At 40.7% G+C, this 21383-nt stretch overlaps 1 protein-coding gene across 4 annotated transcripts in view; it reads left to right on the top strand.

Annotated features, from left to right (window-relative positions):
* INO80D (INO80 complex subunit D) overlaps nucleotides 1-21383 on the top strand; it is a 79563-nt gene that overhangs the window by 16338 nt on the left and 41842 nt on the right. For all 4 annotated transcript variants that reach the window (XM_062190216.1, XM_062190220.1, XM_062190218.1 and 1 more), the window contains exons 2-4: nucleotides 12328-12420; nucleotides 12553-12799; nucleotides 17516-18261. In XM_062190216.1, coding sequence (XP_062046200.1) covers nucleotides 12582-12799; nucleotides 17516-18261 — 964 coding nt within the window. In that variant the 5' untranslated portion in view covers nucleotides 12328-12420; nucleotides 12553-12581. The remainder of the gene's footprint in view (nucleotides 1-12327; nucleotides 12421-12552; nucleotides 12800-17515; nucleotides 18262-21383) is intronic.

The raw sequence follows: 21383 nt of genomic DNA, 5'->3' as shown, positions 1-21383 counted from the left end.
TTTTTTTTTTTTTTTTGGCCACAGGATCTTGGCTTTCCATGCCTGAAATATTCTCATGGGCTTTTTAGCCGGACCAGAATGCCTCAATGGCTGATTCTGAGATCAGAGTGATATTTAAAGGAATTGTCATTCTATGAGTCTCCTGTGTGGACTGCTTCCCATGTTGGAACATTCTCTCCTTTTTAATTCTATTATTATTACCAGACACTTGATCTTATTTACATGATCCCTTTGACACTTAATCTTTTTTATTTTATTTTTTATTTTGTTTTTATTTTTTTTTGACAGGCAGAGTGGACAGTGTAAGAGAGAGACAGAGAGAAAGGTCTTCCTTTTCCGTTGATTCACCCCCCAATGGCTGCCACGACTGGTGCAGCGCGCTGATCCGAAGGCAGGAGCCAGGTGCTTCTCCTGGTCTCCCATGTGGGTGCAGGGCCCAAGAACTTGGGCTATCCTCCACTGCACTCCTGGGCCACAGCAGAGAGCTGGACTGGAAAAGAAGCAACTGGGGCAGAATCTGGCGCCCGGACCGGGACTAGAACCCTGGGTGCCGGTGCTGCAGGTGGAGGATTAGCCTATTGAGCCGCGGTGCTGGTGACACTATCTTAGCTATATAATCACTTTAACACTTAAAATGGCATTTTTTCTACCAAGCATAATGGGATTTGGGGTCCCATGGCAAGTTTTTAAGCTGTACCCTTAGAAGTAAGTCCATAGGAACTTACAGATTTACAGATACAAACTTTACAGATGCAAACTTCCCCTCCGTCTCTTACTCCCACTCTTGTTTTTTACTGAGATCTATTTTCATTTGACTTTATGCACATATGATTAACTTTGTGTTAAGTTAGGAATTCAACAAATAGTATGAAGAAGAAAAACAAAAACTGTCCCTTGACAGCCAACACAAGGCCTGTTAAAGTCATTGCTTCTCAAAATGTCCGTTTGACTTCTACAGATTTCCTTTTAGGTGTTATTAGTTCTCACAGATCAGGGTGAACATATGGTATTAGTCCCTTTGGGACTGGCTTATTTCACTAAGTATGATGTTTTCCAGATTTCATCCATGTTTTTGCAAAAGACTAAATTTTGTTTTTTTTTAACTGCTCTGTAGTATTCTGTAGAGTACATATCCTGTAATTTCTTTATCCAGTCTTCCGTTGACAGGCATTTAGGTTGATTCCATGTCTTAGATATTGTGAATTGAGCTGCAATAAATGTGGGTGATCAGATAACTCTTTTATTTGCTGATTTCATTTCTCTTGGGTAAATTCCCAGGAGTGGGATGGCTGTGTCATATGGTAGGTCTATATTCATATTCTTGAGATATCTCCATACTGTCTTCCATAGTGGGCTTTACAAGTTTACATTCCCACCAACCGTGGAATAGGGTACCTTTCTCCCCATCCTCACCAGCATTTGTTGTTTGTTGATTTCTGTATGTGAGCCATTCTAATTGGGGTGAGGTGAAACCTCATTGTGGTTTTAATTTGCATTTCCCTGATTGCTGGTGATTCTGAACATTTTTTAATGTGTGTGTTGGCCATTTGGATTCCCTCTTTTGAAAAATGTCTAAGTCCTTGGCCCATCTCTTAAGTGGGTTGTGGTTTTTTGTTTTGTTTTGTTTTGTTTTTGTGGAGTTTCTTGATCTCTTTATAGATTCTGGTTATTAATCCCTTATCAGTTGCATAGTTTGCAAATGATTTCTCCCGTTCTGTCAGTTGCCTCTTTACTTTCCTGAGTGTTTTGCTGTACGGAAACTTCTCAATTTGAAGTGTTTCCAGTTAATTTTGGCTTTGACTGCTTGTGCCTCTGGTGGGTCTTTTCAAGAATTCTCTTCCTGTGCTAGTGTCTTTTAGGGTTTCTCCAATGTTCTCTAATAATTTGATGGTATCAGGTTCTAGATTAAGGTCTTTGATCCATTTTGTGTGGATTTTTGTGTAAAGTGTAAGATAAGGGTCTTGCTTCATCCTTCTGCATGTGGAAATCCAGTTTTCCCAGCACCATTTGTTGAAGAGACTGTCCTTGCTCCAAGGCTTGGTTTTAGCTCCTTGGTCAAAGATAAGTTGGTTGTAGATGCTTGGATTGATTTCTGACGGTTCTGTTCTGTTCCACTGGACTATCCATCTGTTTTTGTACCAGTACTATGCTGTTTTGATTATAACTGCCTTGTAGTATGTCTTGAAACCTGGTATTGTGATGCCTCCAGCTTTGTTTTTGTTATATAAGATTGCTTTAACTATTTGAGGCCGCCAGTGTTTCCATGTGAATTTCAGCATTTTTTCTAGATCTGAGAAGAATGTCTTTGATATTTTGATTGATATGGCATTGAATCTATAAATTGCTTTCAGAAGAATGGACATTTTGATGACATTAATTCTTCCAATCCATGAACATGGAGGAATTTTTCCATTTTTTGTCTCTTCTATTTTTTTCTTTAATGTTTTGTTAATTCTCATCATAGAGATATTTGACATCCTTGATTAAATTTATTCTAAGGTATTTTATAATTTTTTGTCACTATTGTGAATAGGATTGATCTTAAAAACTTCTTTCTCAGCCTTGGCATTGTCTGTGTATTCAAAGGGTGTTGATTTTTGTGTATTGACTTTATTTCCTGCTACTTTACCAAATTCTTCTATGAGTTCCAGTTGTCTCTTGGTGGAATCTTTTGGATCCCCTATATATAGAATCATTTCATCTGCAAATAGGGACAGTTTGACTTCCTCCTTCCCACTTTGTGTCCCTTTGATTTATTTTTCTTGTCCAATGGCTCTGGCTAAAACTTCGAGGACTATATTGAATAGCATGGTGAGAATAGCATCCTTGTCTGGTACAGGATCTCAGTGGGAATGCTTCCAGCTTTTCCCCATTCAATAGGACAATGGCCATGCATTTGTCATAAGTTGCCTTGATTATGTTGAGGAATGTTCCTTCTGTACCCAGTTTGCTCAGCGTTTTCATCATGAAAGGGTGTTGTATTTTACCAAATGTTTTCTCTGTATCTATTGATATAATTATATATTTTTTTCTTTAGTTTGTTAATGAGTTGTATCACATTGATTCATTTAGGAATGTTGAACCATCCCTGCATACCAGGGATAAATCCCACTTGGTCTGGGTGAATGATCTTTCTGATTTGTTGTTGGATTCGATTGGCTAGAATTTTGTTGAGGGTTTTTGCGTCTATGTTCAAGGAAATTGGTCTGTAGTTCTCTTTCTCTGTTGCATCTTTTCCAGGTTTAGAAATTAAGGTGATGCTGACTTCTTTGAAAGAATTTGGGAGGATTACCTCTCTTTCAATTGTTTTGAATAACTTGAGAAAAGTTGGAGTTACTACTTCTTTAAAGGTCTGGGAGAATTCACAGTCCTGGGCTTTTCTTTGTTGGGAGGGCCTTTATTACTGATTCAATTTCTGACTCGATTATGGGTCTGTTTAGGTTTTCTAGTCTTCATGGTTCAATTTAGGTAGGTTGTATGTGTCCAGGAATCTCTCTATTTCTTTTTTTTTGGACAGGCAGAGTGGACAGTGAGAGAGAGAGACAGAGAGGAAGGTCTTCCTTTTCCGTTGATTCACCCCCAATAGCCACTGCAGCTGGCGCACGCGCTGATCCGAAGGCAGAAGCCAGGTGTTTCTTCTGGTCTCCCATGCGGGTGCAGGGCCCAAGCACTTGGGCCATCCTCCACTGCACTCCTGGGCCACAGCAGAGAGCTAGACTGGAAGAGGAGCAACCGGGACAGAATCCAGTGCCCTGACCAGGACTAGAACCCGGTGTGCCGGCACCGCAGGCAGAGGATTAGATTAGCCTATTGAGCCGTGGTGCTGGCCAAGAATCTATTTCTTCTAGGTTTCCAAGTTTGTTGGCATACAACTCTTTGTAGTAATTTCTGATGATTTTATTTATGTGGTGTCTGTTGTTACATTTCCTTTTTCATCTCTAATTTTATTGATTTTTGTCTTCTGTCATCTTTTTTTTGTTAGTTGGGCCAATGTTGTATCAGTTTTGTTTATTTTTTCAAAAAATCAGCCCTTCTTTTTGCTGATCATTTGTATTTTTTAATTCAATTATGTTGATTTCTTCTCTATTTTTAATTATTTCTCTGCTACTAGTTTTGGGTTTGGGTTGCTGTTGTTTTTCTAGATCCTTAGGTTTATTTTATTTATTTGAAAGACAAGAGTTGCAGAGAGAGGGAGAAACAGAAAGAGGGCTTCCATCCGCTAGATCATTCCCCAAATGATTGCAATGGCTAGAACTGGGCTGATCTGAAGCCAGGAGCTTCTTCCAGGTCTCCCACATGGGTGAGGGGCTCAAGGGAATTGGCCGTCTGCTGCTGCTTTCCCAGGCCACAGCAGAGAGCTGGATGGAAGTGGAGCAGCTGAGACTCAAACTGGTGCCCACATGGGATTCCTGCATTACAGGCTGGGGATTTAACCCACTGTGCCAGCCCCATCCTTTAAGTTTTGATATGTTGTATTGTCTTCATTTGTTTATAGAAATTTTTTGATTTCTCTTTTGATTTCTTCTGTGACCCCTGCTGTTCATTTAGGAGCATGTTGTTCAATCTCCATGTGTTTGCCTATGTTCTAAAGATTCCTGATTTGATGATTTTCAGCTTCATTGCTTTGTGATCTGAGAAGATGTATGGTATGATTTCAATTTTATTGAATTTGCTGAGACTTGCTTTATGTCTTAGCATGTGGTCAATCTAAGAGAAAGTTCCATGCACTGGTGAGAAGAATGTGTATTCTGCAACTCTAGGATGAATAGTTCTGTAGATATCTGTTAGGTCCATTTGGTCTGTAGTGTCAATTTACTCTACCGATTCCTTCCTGATTATCTGTCTGGTTGATCTATCCATTGCTGAAAATGGGGTATTGAAAATCACACTACTATTGTATTTGAGTCTATGTCTCCCTTTCAGTTTCTTAACATTTCTTTTAAATAGCCAGATTCCCTGTAATTAGGTGCATATAAATTTATAATAGTCATTTCTTCCTGTTGAATTGATCCTTTAATCATTACATAGTGTCCTTCTTGTCTCTTAACAGTTTTTGTGTTAAAGTCTGTTTTGTCTGATAATAGGATGGCAACACCAGCTCTTTTGTGGTTTCTGTTAACATGGAATATGTTTTTCCATCCTTTGACTTTCATTCTGGATACATGCTTGTAGGTGAGATGTGTTTCTCATGAGCAGAAAATAGATGCCTTTTGGTTTATAATCCATTCAGCCTGTCTGTTCCTTTTAACTGGAGAGTTGAGGCCATTTACATTCAGGGTGACCATTGATAAGTAACTACTTGCTTGGCCCTGCCATTTTTTCTTAAATATTCCTATTTTTTTTACTTTGGATTTCTGTTGTACTTTTACTGGAAGATTTTCTTCCTTTTCCTTCTTCGTAGTGATGACCATGTTTCTGCGTGCAGCACATCCTTAAGCATCTTCTGCAGGGCTGGACGAGTGGTGACAAATTCTTTCAATTTCTGTTTCTTTTTTTTTAAGATTTATTTATTTACTTGAAAGAGTTCCACAGAGAGAGAAAGAGAAGTAGAGAGAGAGAGAGAGAGAGAGAGAGAGGTCCCCCATCTCCTGGTTCATTCCCCAGTTGGCCGCAACTGCTGGAGCTGTGCCAATCTGAAGCCAGGAGCCAGGAGCCTCCTCCATGTCTCCCACATGGGTGTGGGGGCCCAAGGACTTGGGTCATCCTCTATGGCTTTCCCAGGCCATAGCAGAGAGCCAGATCAGAAGAGGAGGCAGCTGGGACTCAAACCGGCGCCTGTATGGGATGCCGGCACTTCAGGCCAGGGCTTTATCCACTATGCCACAGCACCGGCCCCCAATTTCTGTTTATTATGGAAGATCTTTGTTTCATCTTCATTCATAAATGAGAGCTTTGCAGGATATATTATTCTGGGATGACAGTCCTTTTCTCTTAAGACTTCAAATATATCTCACCATTCTCTCCTAGCCAGTAGGGTTTCTGTTGAGAAGTCTGCTGTGAGTCTAATTGGAGATCCCCTGTAAGTAATCTGGTGTTTCTGTCCTGTACATTTTAGATTTTTTTTTTTTATTTTTTATTTATTTATTTATTTATTTTTTTTATGTTTTACTGTGGAGAGTTTGATTACAATGTTTCATGGTGAAGATCTTTTCTGGTCACATCTGTTAGGAGTTCCATGTGCTTTCTGTACTTGGATAACTCTTTCTCCAAATTAGGGAAATTTTCTTTTATTAATTCGCTAAAAAGTTCTTCTAATCCTTTCTCTCTTTCCACGCATTCAGGAATTCCTAGACCCTATGTTGGATCATTTGATAGTATCCTCTAGATTCCCAACAGTGTTCTTTAGTTTTCTAATTTCTTCTTGTTGTGTTTTGTCTGACTGTATAATTTCCTGTGCTTTAAGTTGGATACTCTTTGTTCTGCTTCACTGATTCTGTTGCTAAGGCTTTTCACTGCACTTTTTTATTTGTTCTATTGAATTCTTCATTTCCAAGATTTCATTTTGATTTCTCATGAAGCTCTCAATTTTGTGGGAGAAGTTTTCTTTTATGTCGCGTTCAAATTTCTTTAGTTCATGCATTTGCTTCTGGTTACTAAGTAATCAATGTTTTGAATTCCATTTCTGAAATTTGTTCCATCTCATCATCTTCACAATCTACTATTGGAGTGTTGTGTTCTTTTGGGGTCATCATGTCGTTTTCCTTATTTTCGTTTCTTGAATTGTTGTATTTGTTATTTGGCATTTGTAGATACCTGTAGATTTCTTTGTTTTTTCACTGTGGTGGCTTTTATCTTTGTACTAATCCTTTGTAGATTAGTGGAGTGTCTGCTTTTAGGGAATATCTAGAGGTGTGTGGTGGGTGTGGCCAGGGAGCTCTTCAGTAATCCAGGGTGAAGGGGATGTCTGAGGTGACACACCCAGGTTTGTCATGGTAAGTCTCCTCTTTTTTTAAAAAAAAATTTTTTTTTATCAGTGGGGAGATTTGTTCTGTTGGTGTAGATTTATCTGAGCTCCTCTCCTCCAAGGAGACCAGTACCTTGGTATAGCCTCAGTGGGTATAGTATTCATCTCTTCTGCCAATAGGACCACACAAAGGATCTGTCTAGTCCTCAGTGTAAGCTCAGATTCCCCAGCAGGTAACCAGGGAGCCCTGATTGTGTGAAGCCTCTGACAGTGACTGCCCAAAGTCCCAGCCACACCCAGAGTCCTCCCACGCAGCCTCAGTGTTTTCACAGCCCTGGCAGAAAAGCTTCCCACAGTCATGAGCACCCAGTTCCCTGTTTGTTTTCCCCACCAGACTAGGGAGTTTCTGCTTGGCTGGTTGCTGGTGCAGGACAGGGGCTTGCCCATATGTCCATATGTTACATATGTCCAAAATGGTGCCCGCTCTGTATCAGCTTGTTAGGATAACTGTTGCAGGGTGATCAGGGAGAGAGAAAGATGCCCTCTCTTTGTTTTTTCTCCTCTAGTTTGGCAGGTACACTATCCCGCATGGGATTCCAGGTCAGATTCTCTCTAGGTTTTTCCTGCAGCTTTTTCACCAGTGGCTTGGGCTTCTGCAGCCTGGTCTCACCTTATTATCCAACACTGGCATGGAGGCTATTGGCTGCTGGGATCCTGAGCTGTGCATGGCCATTCCCTCCACGTGGGTCCACTGTGTCCCTCCAGCTTGTGTGGAGTTTCCTCTGCCATTTTCTCCTTAACTCTTCCCTGAGACTGCATTCTTTCCAGTTTTTTTTTAAACTATCTTCTAGACTAGAGCAGCAAGCTCCCTCTCTATTCTGCCATCTTAATCTAATCCCTAATAAGAATTATCTTGCCGGCGTCGTGGCTCAACAGGCTAATCCTCCGCCTAGCGGCGCCGTCACACTGGGTTCTAGTCCCGGTCGGGGCGCCGGATTCTGTCCCGGTTGCTCCTCTTCCAGGCCAGCTCTGTGCTGTGGCCCAGGAAGGCAGTGAAGGATGGCCCAAGTGCTTGGTCCCTGCACCAGCATGGGAGACCAGGAGAAGCACCTGGCTCCTGCCATCGGATCAGTGCGGTGTGCCAGCAGCAGCGCGCTGGCCGCCTCGGCCATTGGAGGGTGAACCAACGGCAAAAGGAAGTCTTTTCTGTCTCTCTCTCTCTCACTGTCCACTCTGCCTGTCAAAAATAAAATATATATATATGTATATATATATATATCTTGAAAAGCAAAAAAAAAAAAAAAAAAAAAAAAAAAAAACCTCAGAGATCTTCCATCCACAGGTTCACTACCCAGATGGCCACAATAGCCATAGCTGCACCAATCTGAAGCCAGGAGTCAGGAGCTTCTTCCAGGTCTCTAATGTGGATGTAGGGGCCCAAATACTTGGGCCAACCTCACTGCTTTCCCAGGACACAGCAAAGAGCTTGATCAGAAGTGGAGCAGCCAGGTCTTGAAACGGTGCACATATGGGATGCCAGCCTGCAAGCGGTGGCTTTACCCGCTATGCCACAACACCAGCCCCAGAAATTGTATTTCACTCTGATATGGGAAGCAATGTCCAAAGCCTTGGGTTAACCCACTGCTGCACCTCAGTGTCTGCACCCTGAATGGCTCTCAAATCAAAGGAGAACTTAAAAAAATTCAAATTTAGGGGTGGGTATTCTGCAAAGTGGTTAAGTTGCTGCTTGGGATGACCACATCCCATAACAGTGGCTGGTTTGAGTCCTAGCTGCTCTGTTTCCCATCCAGATTACTGCCCATGTGCACCCTGGGATGCAGCTGATTTTAGGGGGACTCAGTTGGGTCCTGCTACCAATCTGGCAAACCTGGATTGTGTCCTGGGCTCCTGACTTCCACTTGGCCCAGCCCTGGCTGTTGTCAGCATTTGGGCACTGAGCCTGTCAATGGGAGACCTCTTAGTCTCTGTGTTTCTGCCTTTCAAAAATAATAAAAATAAAAAATTATAGGATGGAAAATTGAATATAAGATGTCTCTGCTAAGTGGTATGTATGTTAATCTGAACCTGAGCACAAAAGAACATTAGACCTGGGCAACCTTTATACATTGTTCAAAAGTACAGAAAAGGGCATTTTCTAAATTATTTTTGAAACATTATATTAATACCAAATCTGACAGCATACAAAAAAAAGTCTACCATTCTTAAAATAAAAAAAAAAATCATAAATATTGCTAGATGTGATTCAGCAACTTTTTTTTTTTTTTTTTTTTGACAGGCAGAGTGGATAGTGAGAGAGACAGAGAGAAAGGTCTTCCTTTTTGCAGTTGGTTCACCCTCCAATGGCCGCTGCGGCCGGCGCATTGTGCTGATCCGAAGCCAGGAGCCAGGTGCTTCTCCTGGTCTCCCATGCGGGTGCAGGGCCCAAGGACTTGGGCCATCCTCCACTGCCTTCCCGGGCCATAACAGAGAGCTGGCCTGGAAGATTTTTGGGGCAACCGGGACAGAATCCGGCACCCCGACCAGGACTAGAACCTGGTGTGCCGGCGCCGCAAGGTGGAGGATTAGCCTGTTAAGCCACGGCGCCGGCGATTCAGCAACATATTAAGAGGATAATCCATGATGATCAAGTTTCTTTCCTTGCAGCTGAAGAATATAAAAGTTCAGTATCAGGAAATACTAAACACTATTTTAAAATGAGAGGAAAAGTGATTATCTTCATAGACACTGTAAAAGAATTAGTAAAGGTAACCATTAATTCTGAGGAAAGAAACAATTCTTACTAAGGTAGGAATTATGATTTACTTGATAATTTCCTTAACATAACAAGGAACGTATTTTATTCCTGACATTGACTAGAAGCAATTCTCATTTAAATTTAGGAGTATCAGTGTTGCCATTATTATGTAACATTGTCTAAGCAGGTCTAGCCAATCCAAGGTGTGCAGTGTGCATGAAAACTGGAAAGGGAGAGGCGTCAGTCATGGCAGATGATGTAATTGCATTCCTAGAGTGTGTCAGTAAAAAGTGAGCCTTGCTCTTCACATCTTACATTCCTGCCCCTTTTCATTCATACAGACATTTAGGCTTATCTTTCCTAAAGGTGATCAAACTGATTTTACAAGTGACCTTTTTCACTTACTTACATCCAGAGTATTTTTTCCTGAAGTTCATATAGATTTACTTGAACTTCCTGTTGCTGTTAAGATTTGTTTATTTGAAAGGCAGGACAGTAGAGAGAGGGAGAGACAGAAAGAGAAAGATATCCCATCCATTAGTTCACTCCTCAAAAAGGCCACTGTTGCTGGGGCTGGGGCTGGGCCTGGCTAAAGCCAGGAGCCGGGAACTTCATCCAGGTCCCTCACCTGGGTTTCAGGGGCCCAAGCTCTTAGGTCATTGTCTGCTGCTTTCCCAGGTGCATTCACAGGGAGCTGGATCAGAAACAGAAGCCATGACTTGAATCAGTTCTCTGGTGCAAGATAGAGGTGTCTCAAGCACCTGGGTCTTAACTTGAACTGCTTTCTGAAAAGTTTACGTATTTGTTAGGTGGATGAGTAGAGCAGAGTGTAAAAGTGGAAAAAAAAAAAAAAAACAGGTTTATTTATTTAAAAGGCAAAATGACAGGGGCAGGCGTTGTGCTGTAACAGGTTAAGCTGCCGCCTGCGATGCTGGCATCCCACATGGGTGCCTGTTGGAGTCCTGGCTGCTCCACTTTCAGCCAGCTCCCTGGTAATGCACCCTGGGAAAGCCGTGGAAGATAGCCTAAGTGTCTGGGCCCCTGCCACCTAGGTGGGAGACCTGGATGGAGTTCCAGGTGCCTGTTCAGCCTGGCCCAGGCCCCACCATTGCAGCCTTGGTGTGTAACTCAGTAGATGGAAGATCTTTCCCTCTCTGTCTCTTCCTATCCTTCTCACTCTGCCTAGCAACTAAAATAAATAAATCTTAAAAAAAAAAAAAAAAAAGAAAAGTCAACCTTCTGTCTGCTGGTTCACTCTCCAAATGGCTGGGCCAGGCTGAAGCCAGGAGCCTAGAACTCCATCTTCCTCTTCCAGGAGCTCAAGGACTTCAGCTATCTTTTGCTACCTTCCAAAGTCCAACTTTTCTTCTTTACGTCCTTGTAAGGTGAACAGGGAAAGCTCTTATTTTGGTATTATATTGATGTATGATCAGGTTTATTGAACAATGAGTGATTTTACTAAGTAAGTTAATATTTCAGAGTTTCTGTTTTGTTTTATTAGAGAAAGTGAAATGTTTCTCAAGGGCATTACAAAATCTCTACCTTTATCATTGGCAGGTAAATGCAGTAATATAAGAAATAACATTTATGACTAGTAACTTCCATGTGTCTAGTACCTGCCATGTACTTAAGCATGATGCTTGGTATATTGCATGTTTTGGATCATTTGATCCTTACAGCATCTTGATGATAACATAGCTCGTATTATCCCTGTTTTACAGATGAGAAAACAGTTCAGAGAGGTTATCAAGGTAACACAAATGGCAGATTTTACACTTGAACAGCCATGTGCTCTGACTCCTCTAGCATTTATGTATCTTGTTAGTTACTGGTGTAATGAATTCTCAGTCCATTAAAGAGGGTACCTGTTGATTTTTTTTTTTTGGTAGCTGACTTTGGAAGTATGGAAGAGAGTGGGTTCCACTCCCCTCTCCTCACTAAGACTTACAAAATAGATACAGTTTAGTTGTAGACTATATGGTATAATAGACAGGTAGTGAGTGTTGTGTAATTTCTTCCTTCCTTTTTCTTACTGACTCTCAAAAGATGCATAAGCCATTATTACTACCCAAATTCGTGTGATGGGGAATACCATGTGGCACAGAATGTTCAACACAGTGTGCTCAGAGAACTAACCTTTGGGCTCAAGAAGTTTAGAGTTGGGTGAGATAGGTGTGGGTAAATATTAGAAGGGAAATAACATTTTTAAAGCAAGAATTTGTTCTATTTTGTATTTCATAGAAACATTTGTTATGAATTGCCAAATATTTAATCAAACTACCAAAAAATGTGGAATTTCTGGGGGATGTTTAGGTCTACAGCTTATTCCATTGGCATTGGAAAGGGATTTGGGTTCTGAAAATATATATAGCATGAAATATCAGTAATGAAATAGAAAGAGCTGCCACCTATGACAGTCATCTGGTGAAGGAGCTCTGCAACTTTGAGAAATAGCTTTGCCAGAGTCAATGTTATGTAGTTAAATTTGGGGGAAGGTGACCTAATGTTTTCTGATGCCTCATATTTTCTTGTGTGACCCATTATTGGGTCATTGGATTATGGTAAAGCATCCATCACATTAGGAAGGGTGACGTCATAGTATTCTATTTCCTGGGAACTAGCTTTGCATGTTTCTGTTTATTAACTAGGCCTTTTGATATTTTCGTAGACAATCTGCTTCATCTTGATTCTGCAGCATTCCAAACTGTGGTATCCTTGGGGTTCTCTTAAGATTGCTATGGTGCAGAAGATTTAAAATCAGGTATGGCTGTGGGGCCAAAAGTCCCTCAGTGGAATTTTCAACTTCAATCTGCCTTATACCCTCTGATTTATCATTTGGGTTTCTTTCTTTCTTTCTTTCTTTTTTTTTTTTTTTTTTTTGATGGCCTTTTAGCTGATGTTCACAAGGAATAGAGTCACGTGATGTATGAAGGGAAACATATACACTTCTCTGAGGTTGACAATAAGCCCTTGTGCTCATATAGCCCCAAACTGTGCAAGCAGCGGCGACTCAACGGCTACGCTTTCTGTATCAGACACGTTCTGGAGGACAAGACCGCCCCCTTCAAGCAATGTGAATATGTGGCAAAGTATAACAGCCAGCGCTGCACCAACCCCATCCCCAAAGCAGAGGATCGTAGGTAAGACCTAATAATAGGACTCAGTCCTGGATTTAGTCTGGTAGGTAGACTTGTAATGTTTCCTTTTCTTGTCTTCTAATGTCTTTGGGGCGAATTTAATTGGTGAGTTCTGGGGGTCGTCTCAGTAAACTTTGAAAGACTTCTAAAGATGAAAAGATGGCAATTTTTACAAAAGGAGTAGTAAATTTGGGGAATTACTTTTAAAAAAAATTGAGTGCTTTCTTTTTATTGGTCTTGTAAACTTCTAGAATTGTAAAAAAAAAAAACAACATTTTTCTCAAAATTACTCCTTGGAGTACTGGTACTGATTTATTTGCTTTGTAGCCTTATAAAGTCATTTCTGACTTATTTTTCTTAGTTTTATCATCAGCCCAAATGAGAAATATTATAGGACCTACTTAGGTGTTGTAACTAATAATAATTTTGAATTTTTTGAATCTGTGCCTGAAAAATACAGAATTAAATGTATTACTCGAATCATTCAGATTTACTTCATACCAGATTTCTAAGCAGTGTGTCAAATGGTTTCATAATCTTGCCTTTTTTTTTTTTTCTTTTTTTTTTTCTTTTTTTTTTTTTGACAGGCAGAGTGGACAGTAGAGGGAGACAGAGAGAAAGGTCTTCCTTTTTGCCTTTGGTTCACCCTCCAATGACCGCCGCGGTAGGCGCGCTGCGGCCAGCGTACCACGCTGTTCTGATGGCAGGAGCCAGGTGCTTCTCCTGGTCTCCCATGGGGTGCAGGGCCCAAGAACTTGGGCCATCCTCCACTGCATTCCCTGGCCACAGCAGAGAGCTGGCCTGGATGGAAGAGGGGCAACCGGGACAGGATCGGTGCCCCGACCGGGACTAGAACCCGGTGTGCCGGCGCCGCAAGGCGGAGGATTAGCCTAGTGAGCCACGGCGCCAGCTTAATCTTGCCTTTTTTGATTAAAAGAATTCCAAAAAGTGTATGTTTACCATAATTTAGAAACAATATTCTCACTGTAAATGTAGTCTTTATCAGGCCAGCGCCGTGGCTTAACAGGCTAATCCTCCGCCTTGCGGCGCCGGCACACCGGGTTCTAGTCCCGGTTGGGGCGCCGGATTCTATCCCGGTTGCCCCTCTTCCAGGCCAGCTCTCTGCTGTGGCCCGGGAAGGCAGTGGAGGATGGCCCAAGTCCTTGGGCCCTGCACCCGCATGGGAGACCAGGAGAAGCACCTGGCTCCTGCCTTCGGATCAGCAAGATGCGCTGGCTGCAGCAGCCATTGGAGGGTGAACCAACTGCAAAAAGGAAGACCTTCCTCTCTCTCTCTCTCTCTCTCTCTCTCTCTCTCACTATCCACTCTGTCAAAAAAAAAAAAAAAGTAGTCTTTATCATTAGGATGTTTAATTTACATTTGCTGAATGTAATGAAATAATAAAATGTCTTCATATTCCTGAGGAAATTCAGAGTCTTCCCTTATGATCCCATCTTCATGTCTCTTTTTCAGTTCTCTAGAAACCCTACCTACCGATCATTGCAGGAGGTTACAGAGATGAATGGGTGTTTTCCAGAAGCTTCAGATACTTGTTATATTGAAATAGAAAATGCAAACCTTTTACATCTGTCTTCGAATGCACTTAGCCTTCATCATGTTCCTATAAATAAGCAAGTGTCACTTGCATAATTTGGTTGATAAGGAATTTGTATGTTATGATGAGCACTTTTAACACTTTTGGTGTGAAATAAATAATTTGTGATGATAGAGATCCCACCAAAAGGAGTATAATGTGGTGATTTGGGAATACTCTTAGAATTTCTAATGAGCACTGAAGGCTTCAGTTTACAGGGCTTGAAAGTTAGAAACAGCTGCTTAGCGAGGCAAGGAATAAAATTTTAATCTCATTTGAGAAAGGGCTAGGGTAAACATACCTGGTCAGTTGGTTTGAGCAGACCAAAAGGAATAATTTCTTGCCCCTCCCCATTTTTAACCTGAAGAATGGATGAACTTGGATGCATTTTCTACTTCAGCCTCTGTTGTAAACACACCTCTATGATTTTGTCTTAAATTTGGTGTCTACAGTTGCAGTTGTGAACCTTGGGTTTTTTTTCATTTGATGGAGAGCAATGGTTATCTTAATAGTGGCAAGATTGAAGTGAGTGTTCTGTGTTTCTCGGAAATGTTAATTCTTTGTGGCATATGTCTTCAAAGTAGTTTCCTCTTTGTAGGGAAAGGACTTCTGTGTCTCCATGTCAAATGACAGTATTCTTCCTAAATACCAAGTTACACATTGTTTTCCACGATTGATAATTGATCCTGTGGATGAAAATGTCATCATTATTTTTATTATTTGTAGAGTTATTTGAAAAGAGGTTAAAATGGCTATCAGAAGGATGTAATATTCTTTTGTTCCTCAAGAAATCCAGGTTGAATTCATGTGCTGATATGTCTAAACCTGTGCTTAAATGTTAATAGTTTTAAGTGTCCCGTTTGACATATTGTAGAGAATAGTGTCCCTTTGAAAATAAGCTTTCATTATTGTTAATGCAGTAACTTCTGAGCCTCTGGATGGGAGGTAGCTTTATGTATTGTTTTAGAAAGCAAATTCCCAGATTTTAATTCACAAAGTTATAGTTTCTGATTTATAACTTTCCTGGTGTATATTATGGATGCTAATTGATAGATTTCTGCATTTTTTAAAAGATTTATTATTTATTTATTTATTTGAAAGAGTTACACAGAGAGGAGAGGCAGTGAGAGAGAGAGAGAAAGGGTCTTCCATCCATTGGTTCACTCCCCAATTGACTGCAATGGCCGGAGCTGCACCGATCTGAAGCCAGGAGCCAGGAGCTTCTTCCAGGTCTCCCATGTGGGTGCAGGGGCCCAAGGACTTGGGCCATCTTCTACTGCTTTCCCAGGCCACAGCAGAAAGCTGGATCAGAAGTAGAGCTGCTGGGTTTCAAACCGGCACCTATATGGGATGCCAGCGCTTAAGGCCAGGGTGTTGACCCACTGTGCCACAGCACCAGCTCCTGCATTTTTGAGATAGAGTAGTATTTGACTCAGTGGAAGCTAGGGCTGGTGAAGTCCATTTTTTATACACTTGCATGGTGGGAAGCTAAGGCTTGTTACTGTAGCCTTGTTGCACAGAGATAAGTAATAAAGTTTGTTGGTTATTTTATGTAATATTTTAAATTTAAGTTTGTTTTATATATATATATATATATATATTCACGTATCTGCCAAGAAATTTTCTTAATCCTTGCACATTTATTCATTTTCTAAACAGATGAATTAGGATGTGATTCCCATAGCATACAACTCATCCATTTAAAGTATACCATTCAGTGTTACTGTTCCACAAGATGGTGCAGCCATCTAATGTTAGGACATTTCATCTCCCCAAAGAAACTGTGTGATCACAGCAGTTTCCCTCCTGTATAATTGCTCTGAACTTCATGTTTGTTTGTTTGTTCGTTTTTAAAGATTTTATGTGTTTATTTAGTTGAAAGACACAGTTACAGAAAGAGAAGGAGAAACAGAATGAGATATCTTCCATCTGCTGGTTCACTCACCAAATGGCTGCAACAGCCAGGACTGGCCCAGGCTGAAACCAGGAGCCAGGAGCTTCTTCTAGGTCTCCAAGTGGATGCAGGGGCCCAAGGACTTGGGCCATTTTCCACTGCTTTCCCAGGCCATTAGCAAGGAGCTCAATTGGAAGTGGAGCAGATAGGGCATGAACTGGCATCCATATGATATGTTGGTATTGCAGGTAGTGACTTAACACACGATGCCACAATTGCTGTTGATAACTAAGTAAGCTTTCCCAGGTCTAGTTCTGAAGCGTTTTCCCTTTTAGAAGATGGAGGCTTTTGGACTGTTGTGATGTGTGATGCAGTGACTAGAGTAAGGAAATTTAGGGAGGGCTGCATATACAGGTTGGCTTTAGTGGTATTCACTATATAGTGCATGGTAGCCTAGAGTACCATGGGGCTACCCCATGGAAAACTATTTACTCTTTATTCATTTTTTCCTGTTCCTGGGAAACTTGATGGTGAGTGCGGTCATTCCTGATACCCCTTTCCTGTCCATTCATGGCTCGGCTTTATGAGTCTTCACTAATTAAGGGATATGTGAACTACATCTCACACCTGCTGGCCATGGCATGCATACAGTGTAGAGTCTCTTAACTAGCCCAAAAGCTTTTCTTAAAACAAATTTAAAACAAATCAGTGTCTCTGATACCTTTATTTCTAAACAAATCAACAAAATTTTTCTCTGCCTGTCTGTTTCTCCCTTTGAGAATTATGGGATTTTGAGGATTATGTCATAAAAACTTTGTGAATCTCCAAATACTTGAATGGCATTGGAACATGTATTATTTTCCCCCCAGGAGAGAATTTTAAGTGATCCTTCATGCTCTTGATGTGTCACTCTATCCTATCAACAGAGACTGACAAAGCTCTGTAAGAAGCATTCACTGAGCGTTTGTCCTGGGCCACCTACTAGCCCATGACTTGGCTTCTGTTGGCCATCTGTGCACACATGCAGTTCCCATACAGCAAAATTACACTGACATTACATATTGCTCAAGAGTGGGGGAAGTTGTATATATGAGTATTCAGTTGGCAAATTTCAACGTTATATTGTCATGCAATTTTTAACATTTGGATTCACATTTAATAATGTAGTTTTATATTCTACTTTTCTCAATATGTATCATGAACATTTCTCTGTGTATGTGTATTTTTGAAGGTACTGCAACAGCCACTTGCAGGTACTTGGCTTTATCCCGAAAAAAGAGAGGAAGAAAAAGAATGATCCTATAGATGAGGTGAAGGTCAGACACCAGATGGATACGATGGCCTTCAGCCTGACTGTGCCCACGCTGGCCTTGAAGATGCCCAACGGACTGGATGGAATGTCCCTCTCTCCACCTGGGGCAAGGGTCCCTCTCCACTACCTGGAAACGGAGTTGGAAGACCCATTTGCTTTCAACGAGGAAGACGATGACCTAAAGAAAGGGGCAACTGTCAGAAAGAAGTTGCAGAGCAAGTTGGCCCAGAATCGGCAGCGCCAGAGAGAGACCGAGATTTTGAAAGTTCGGCAAGAGCACTTTAGTCCCCCACCTGCACCTTCACAGCAGCAGCCTCCGCAGCAGCACTCCCACCTGTCACCTTTATCCACTTCTTTGAAACCTCCAGCGCCACCGCAGGGTTCAGTCTGCAAGTCACCTCAACCTCAGAACACCAGCCTACCAGTGCAGGGAGTGGCACCCACCACACACACTATAGCACAAGCAAGGCAGTTGTCTCACAAGAGGCCTCTGCCCCTCCCGCCATCCAGTAGGGCTCCCCTCATGGACCCACCCAGGACTGACCGGGTCCTGATGAAAGCCACAGCCTTCTCTCCACACTTCTCTTGTATAAGTCGACTGCAGAGACTGGTGAAACTGTGCACCCAAAAACATCAGTTGGACACTGATCTCTTTCCCCATTTAGGTGAGTTACCTGTTTTACTGCATCATATGTATATAATATAAGGAAATGTGTCCAGTCACCTGTGGCCTTTCCTGCCACCTATGTGCTAGGGTAGAAGAAACTTGCACTGGTGGCACAGTAACAGGTACTATATTTAGGAAGAGCACTATTAAATAAATATGCTAGTAGAGAGGACAGTGCCTGGTGAATAGGAAACAGAAATAAGAGTTGGAAATTTAGAATTGCAGTCATAGCTTTATTAGCAGTAAAAGCAACATTAAGAGGCAGATTGCATGCCTCTGTAGCTTAGTGCTTGTGTGTCTCATGGAGTTCTCCCTAAGTCTTATCATAGGACTTCAGAATAGTGACAGCATTGTTCATATCTGCTGACAGTTGTGGGGTGTTTTTTAGCACTTCATTTTTTAAAAAAAAATTCCCAAGACAATACCTATTTATGATTTAAAAGTGAGAAAAATACAGATAAAACTTTTGGTGTAGTCAAATGTATTTTTCCTTAGTTGCTTCTGAATCTTAAGTTTATTCAGATTTTCTGTATTTGTATTTGCTATTAATTGGTCGATTGTTTTGTTTCTGATCATTTAATCCATTAACTTATTTGGAGTTTATGCTGAAATGTATTATTAGTTATAATTCTAACTTCAGGAAAAAGTATTACATTACTTGAAAGTATGGAAATATGGCCAAAAATAAGAACAGAAGAAATAAATGACGAAACCTCAATCCATAAAGCAGGTAGGGAAATAAAAAATAAACAGGAATTACCAGATGGACAAAAATTATATTCAGTGTTGGTAAGAACACGTTATCCGGTGAGTAATGTAGTAATAGCTATTCATTAAATATTGTCAGCAAATTCACTTTAGGGACTCTGTCATATGGGTAAATATTGAAATGTAAGAATACACATGCAAGTATGTTTATGGCAGCATAACTTGCAGTATTCCAAATCTGTAAGCAACTTGAATGATAGAAAATCTTGGGTAAATTATGCTACATGTGTGGTTTGTGAAATAGTATAGTTAGTAAAAACAATGAGTGGCATTTCTACCCCTTGACCACATTGTCCCATGATTATTAACAAGTAGAAAAAACCAAGAGCTATTGTATTAGGCCATTTTGGTAAGAGTGAGTGAACAAAGTAAATAAGCCAGCAAGGGACATCTTTATATTGATTAAGTAAGTATGTAGATAGTTGTTTGCTTCTTTGGTGTGAGCATAGATACAAGGGTACAAGGTAGTACTCTCCCCAGCTGTGAACAGTGCCTAACACAGGGAGGACACACTCAGATAGGATGTGCTTCATGGGATGTGTCTTATGGGAGGTAGGAGTGATGGCTTTTCTTATATCGTCTAATATAAGTGATTTCACCTGTTGCTAAATTGTTTATGGTGTTGGGTAATAAAAATAATAAAATTTTAAGAATAGAGATAAGCAAAAATAATAAATTGAAAACATCCCCAATATTATCAATAAGCATTTGTTCATACCTGGGTGTATCCATTTAGTTATCTAAATTGGGTTCCTTCTATACACAGTTTTACAACCAGTCTTAAATTTTTCATAATAATATGTTTTGAAGTTGATTTTTTGCATATGTAACATAATTTGTCATAACTGAATTGTCTTCAGTTTAATTCATTTCCAGTTTGTATCATTGGAAACTGTGTAGATATATAGTTCTGCAGCAGAGTAATCACTCTCACCTCTTTAATTTTTCCTTCAAATAGATTCCTAGAAGCAGAATTGCCAGTTACAAGCCTCTACAGGTTTTTTTTTTTTTAATTTTTGATATGTGTTACCAACTATTTCTTCATTATTATTTTGTCAGTTTACCCTCCTGCTGGCAGTAGGTGAGAATGACAGTTTCTCCATGTCTTTACCAGCCCTGGGTATGGTATCTTTGCCTTTGCAAATTTGATAGAAATTTTGCTTTAATTTGCATATCTTGGATAAGTGTTTGTCCAAATTTTGGCCTTAGAATCCTTTACATTTAAAAGTTATTGAGGATACCATAGAACTTTTGTGTATGGTATTGATATTTACTGTATTAAAAGTTAAAACTCAAAATTATTATTTATTCAAAAGTAACAGTAAGCTCATTACATGTTAACATGGTCTTTTATGGAAAACAAAGATGCATATAAGGAGAGCAGCATTGTTTTCCATTGCTTTGCAGATCTCAGTGTCTGGTTGTGTAAGATAGCTGGATTGTCATATCTGCTTCTGCATGCAGCCCGTTGTGATACTAGTTTTGGCTAGTAGGATGAAAATACAGCTCTCACATAAGCAGTTGGGAAGGAAGGGGGGGGTATTTTAGTAGCTTTCTAAAATAATTTAGAGTGCTCTTCTTTGCTTCTACACCAAAGCTTGACAAGTGGTAGTTTTTTAAAGATAAGTCTTTTAAAGATAAGTTTGATGTGGGGTGTGTCCTGTCAGGGGACTTTTATTTCTAGTGTTAGAAAAGTAATAACCACTAGTCTGCCTGGTGCTTCCAACAGATCTTTTACCCATGGACAATTTTGTATTGTCATGAATTGGTCATTTAGAAAATACTGGTTAACTGAATTATACATATATTCTTATTGTTGACATATTTCTTTTAAGATTTTGTTTTATTTTTTGAAAGGCAAAGTTACAGAGAAAAAGAGGGATATATATATATATATAGAGAGAGAGAGAGAGAGAGAGAGAGTATGAGAGAGAGAGAGAGATCTTCTATTTGCTGGTTCACCCCCAAAATGACTGCAACAGCTGGTGCTGGGCCAGGCTGAAGCCAGGAGCCTGGAGCTCTGTCTGGATCTCCCACGTGGGTACAGGGGCCCAAGCACCTGGGCCATTTTCCACTGCTTGCCCAGGTGTATAAGCAGGGAACTGGATGAGAAGTAGACCAGCCAGAACTCAAACTAGTGCCCAGAGGGGATGATGGATAATGGTATTGCAGGTGGTGCCATAACCTGCTGCAGCACAGTGCCAGTCCCAACATATTTCATTATACAAAGTTAAAGCATCACATTCATTAATGGTAGCACAAATCTCATAAGAAAGGTTTGGGGGTGGGGGGGCGGTGGTGTGTGTGCACCATTGTGGTGCATTGAGTTAAGTCACCACCTGCAGTGCCAGC

Source organism: Lepus europaeus, chromosome 1 (assembly GCF_033115175.1).
Source record: "Lepus europaeus isolate LE1 chromosome 1, mLepTim1.pri, whole genome shotgun sequence".
Taxonomy (NCBI): Eukaryota; Metazoa; Chordata; class Mammalia; order Lagomorpha; family Leporidae; genus Lepus; species Lepus europaeus.
The sequence above is the reverse complement of the archived record's forward strand: the minus strand, read 5'-3'. Positions and strand labels throughout refer to the sequence as shown.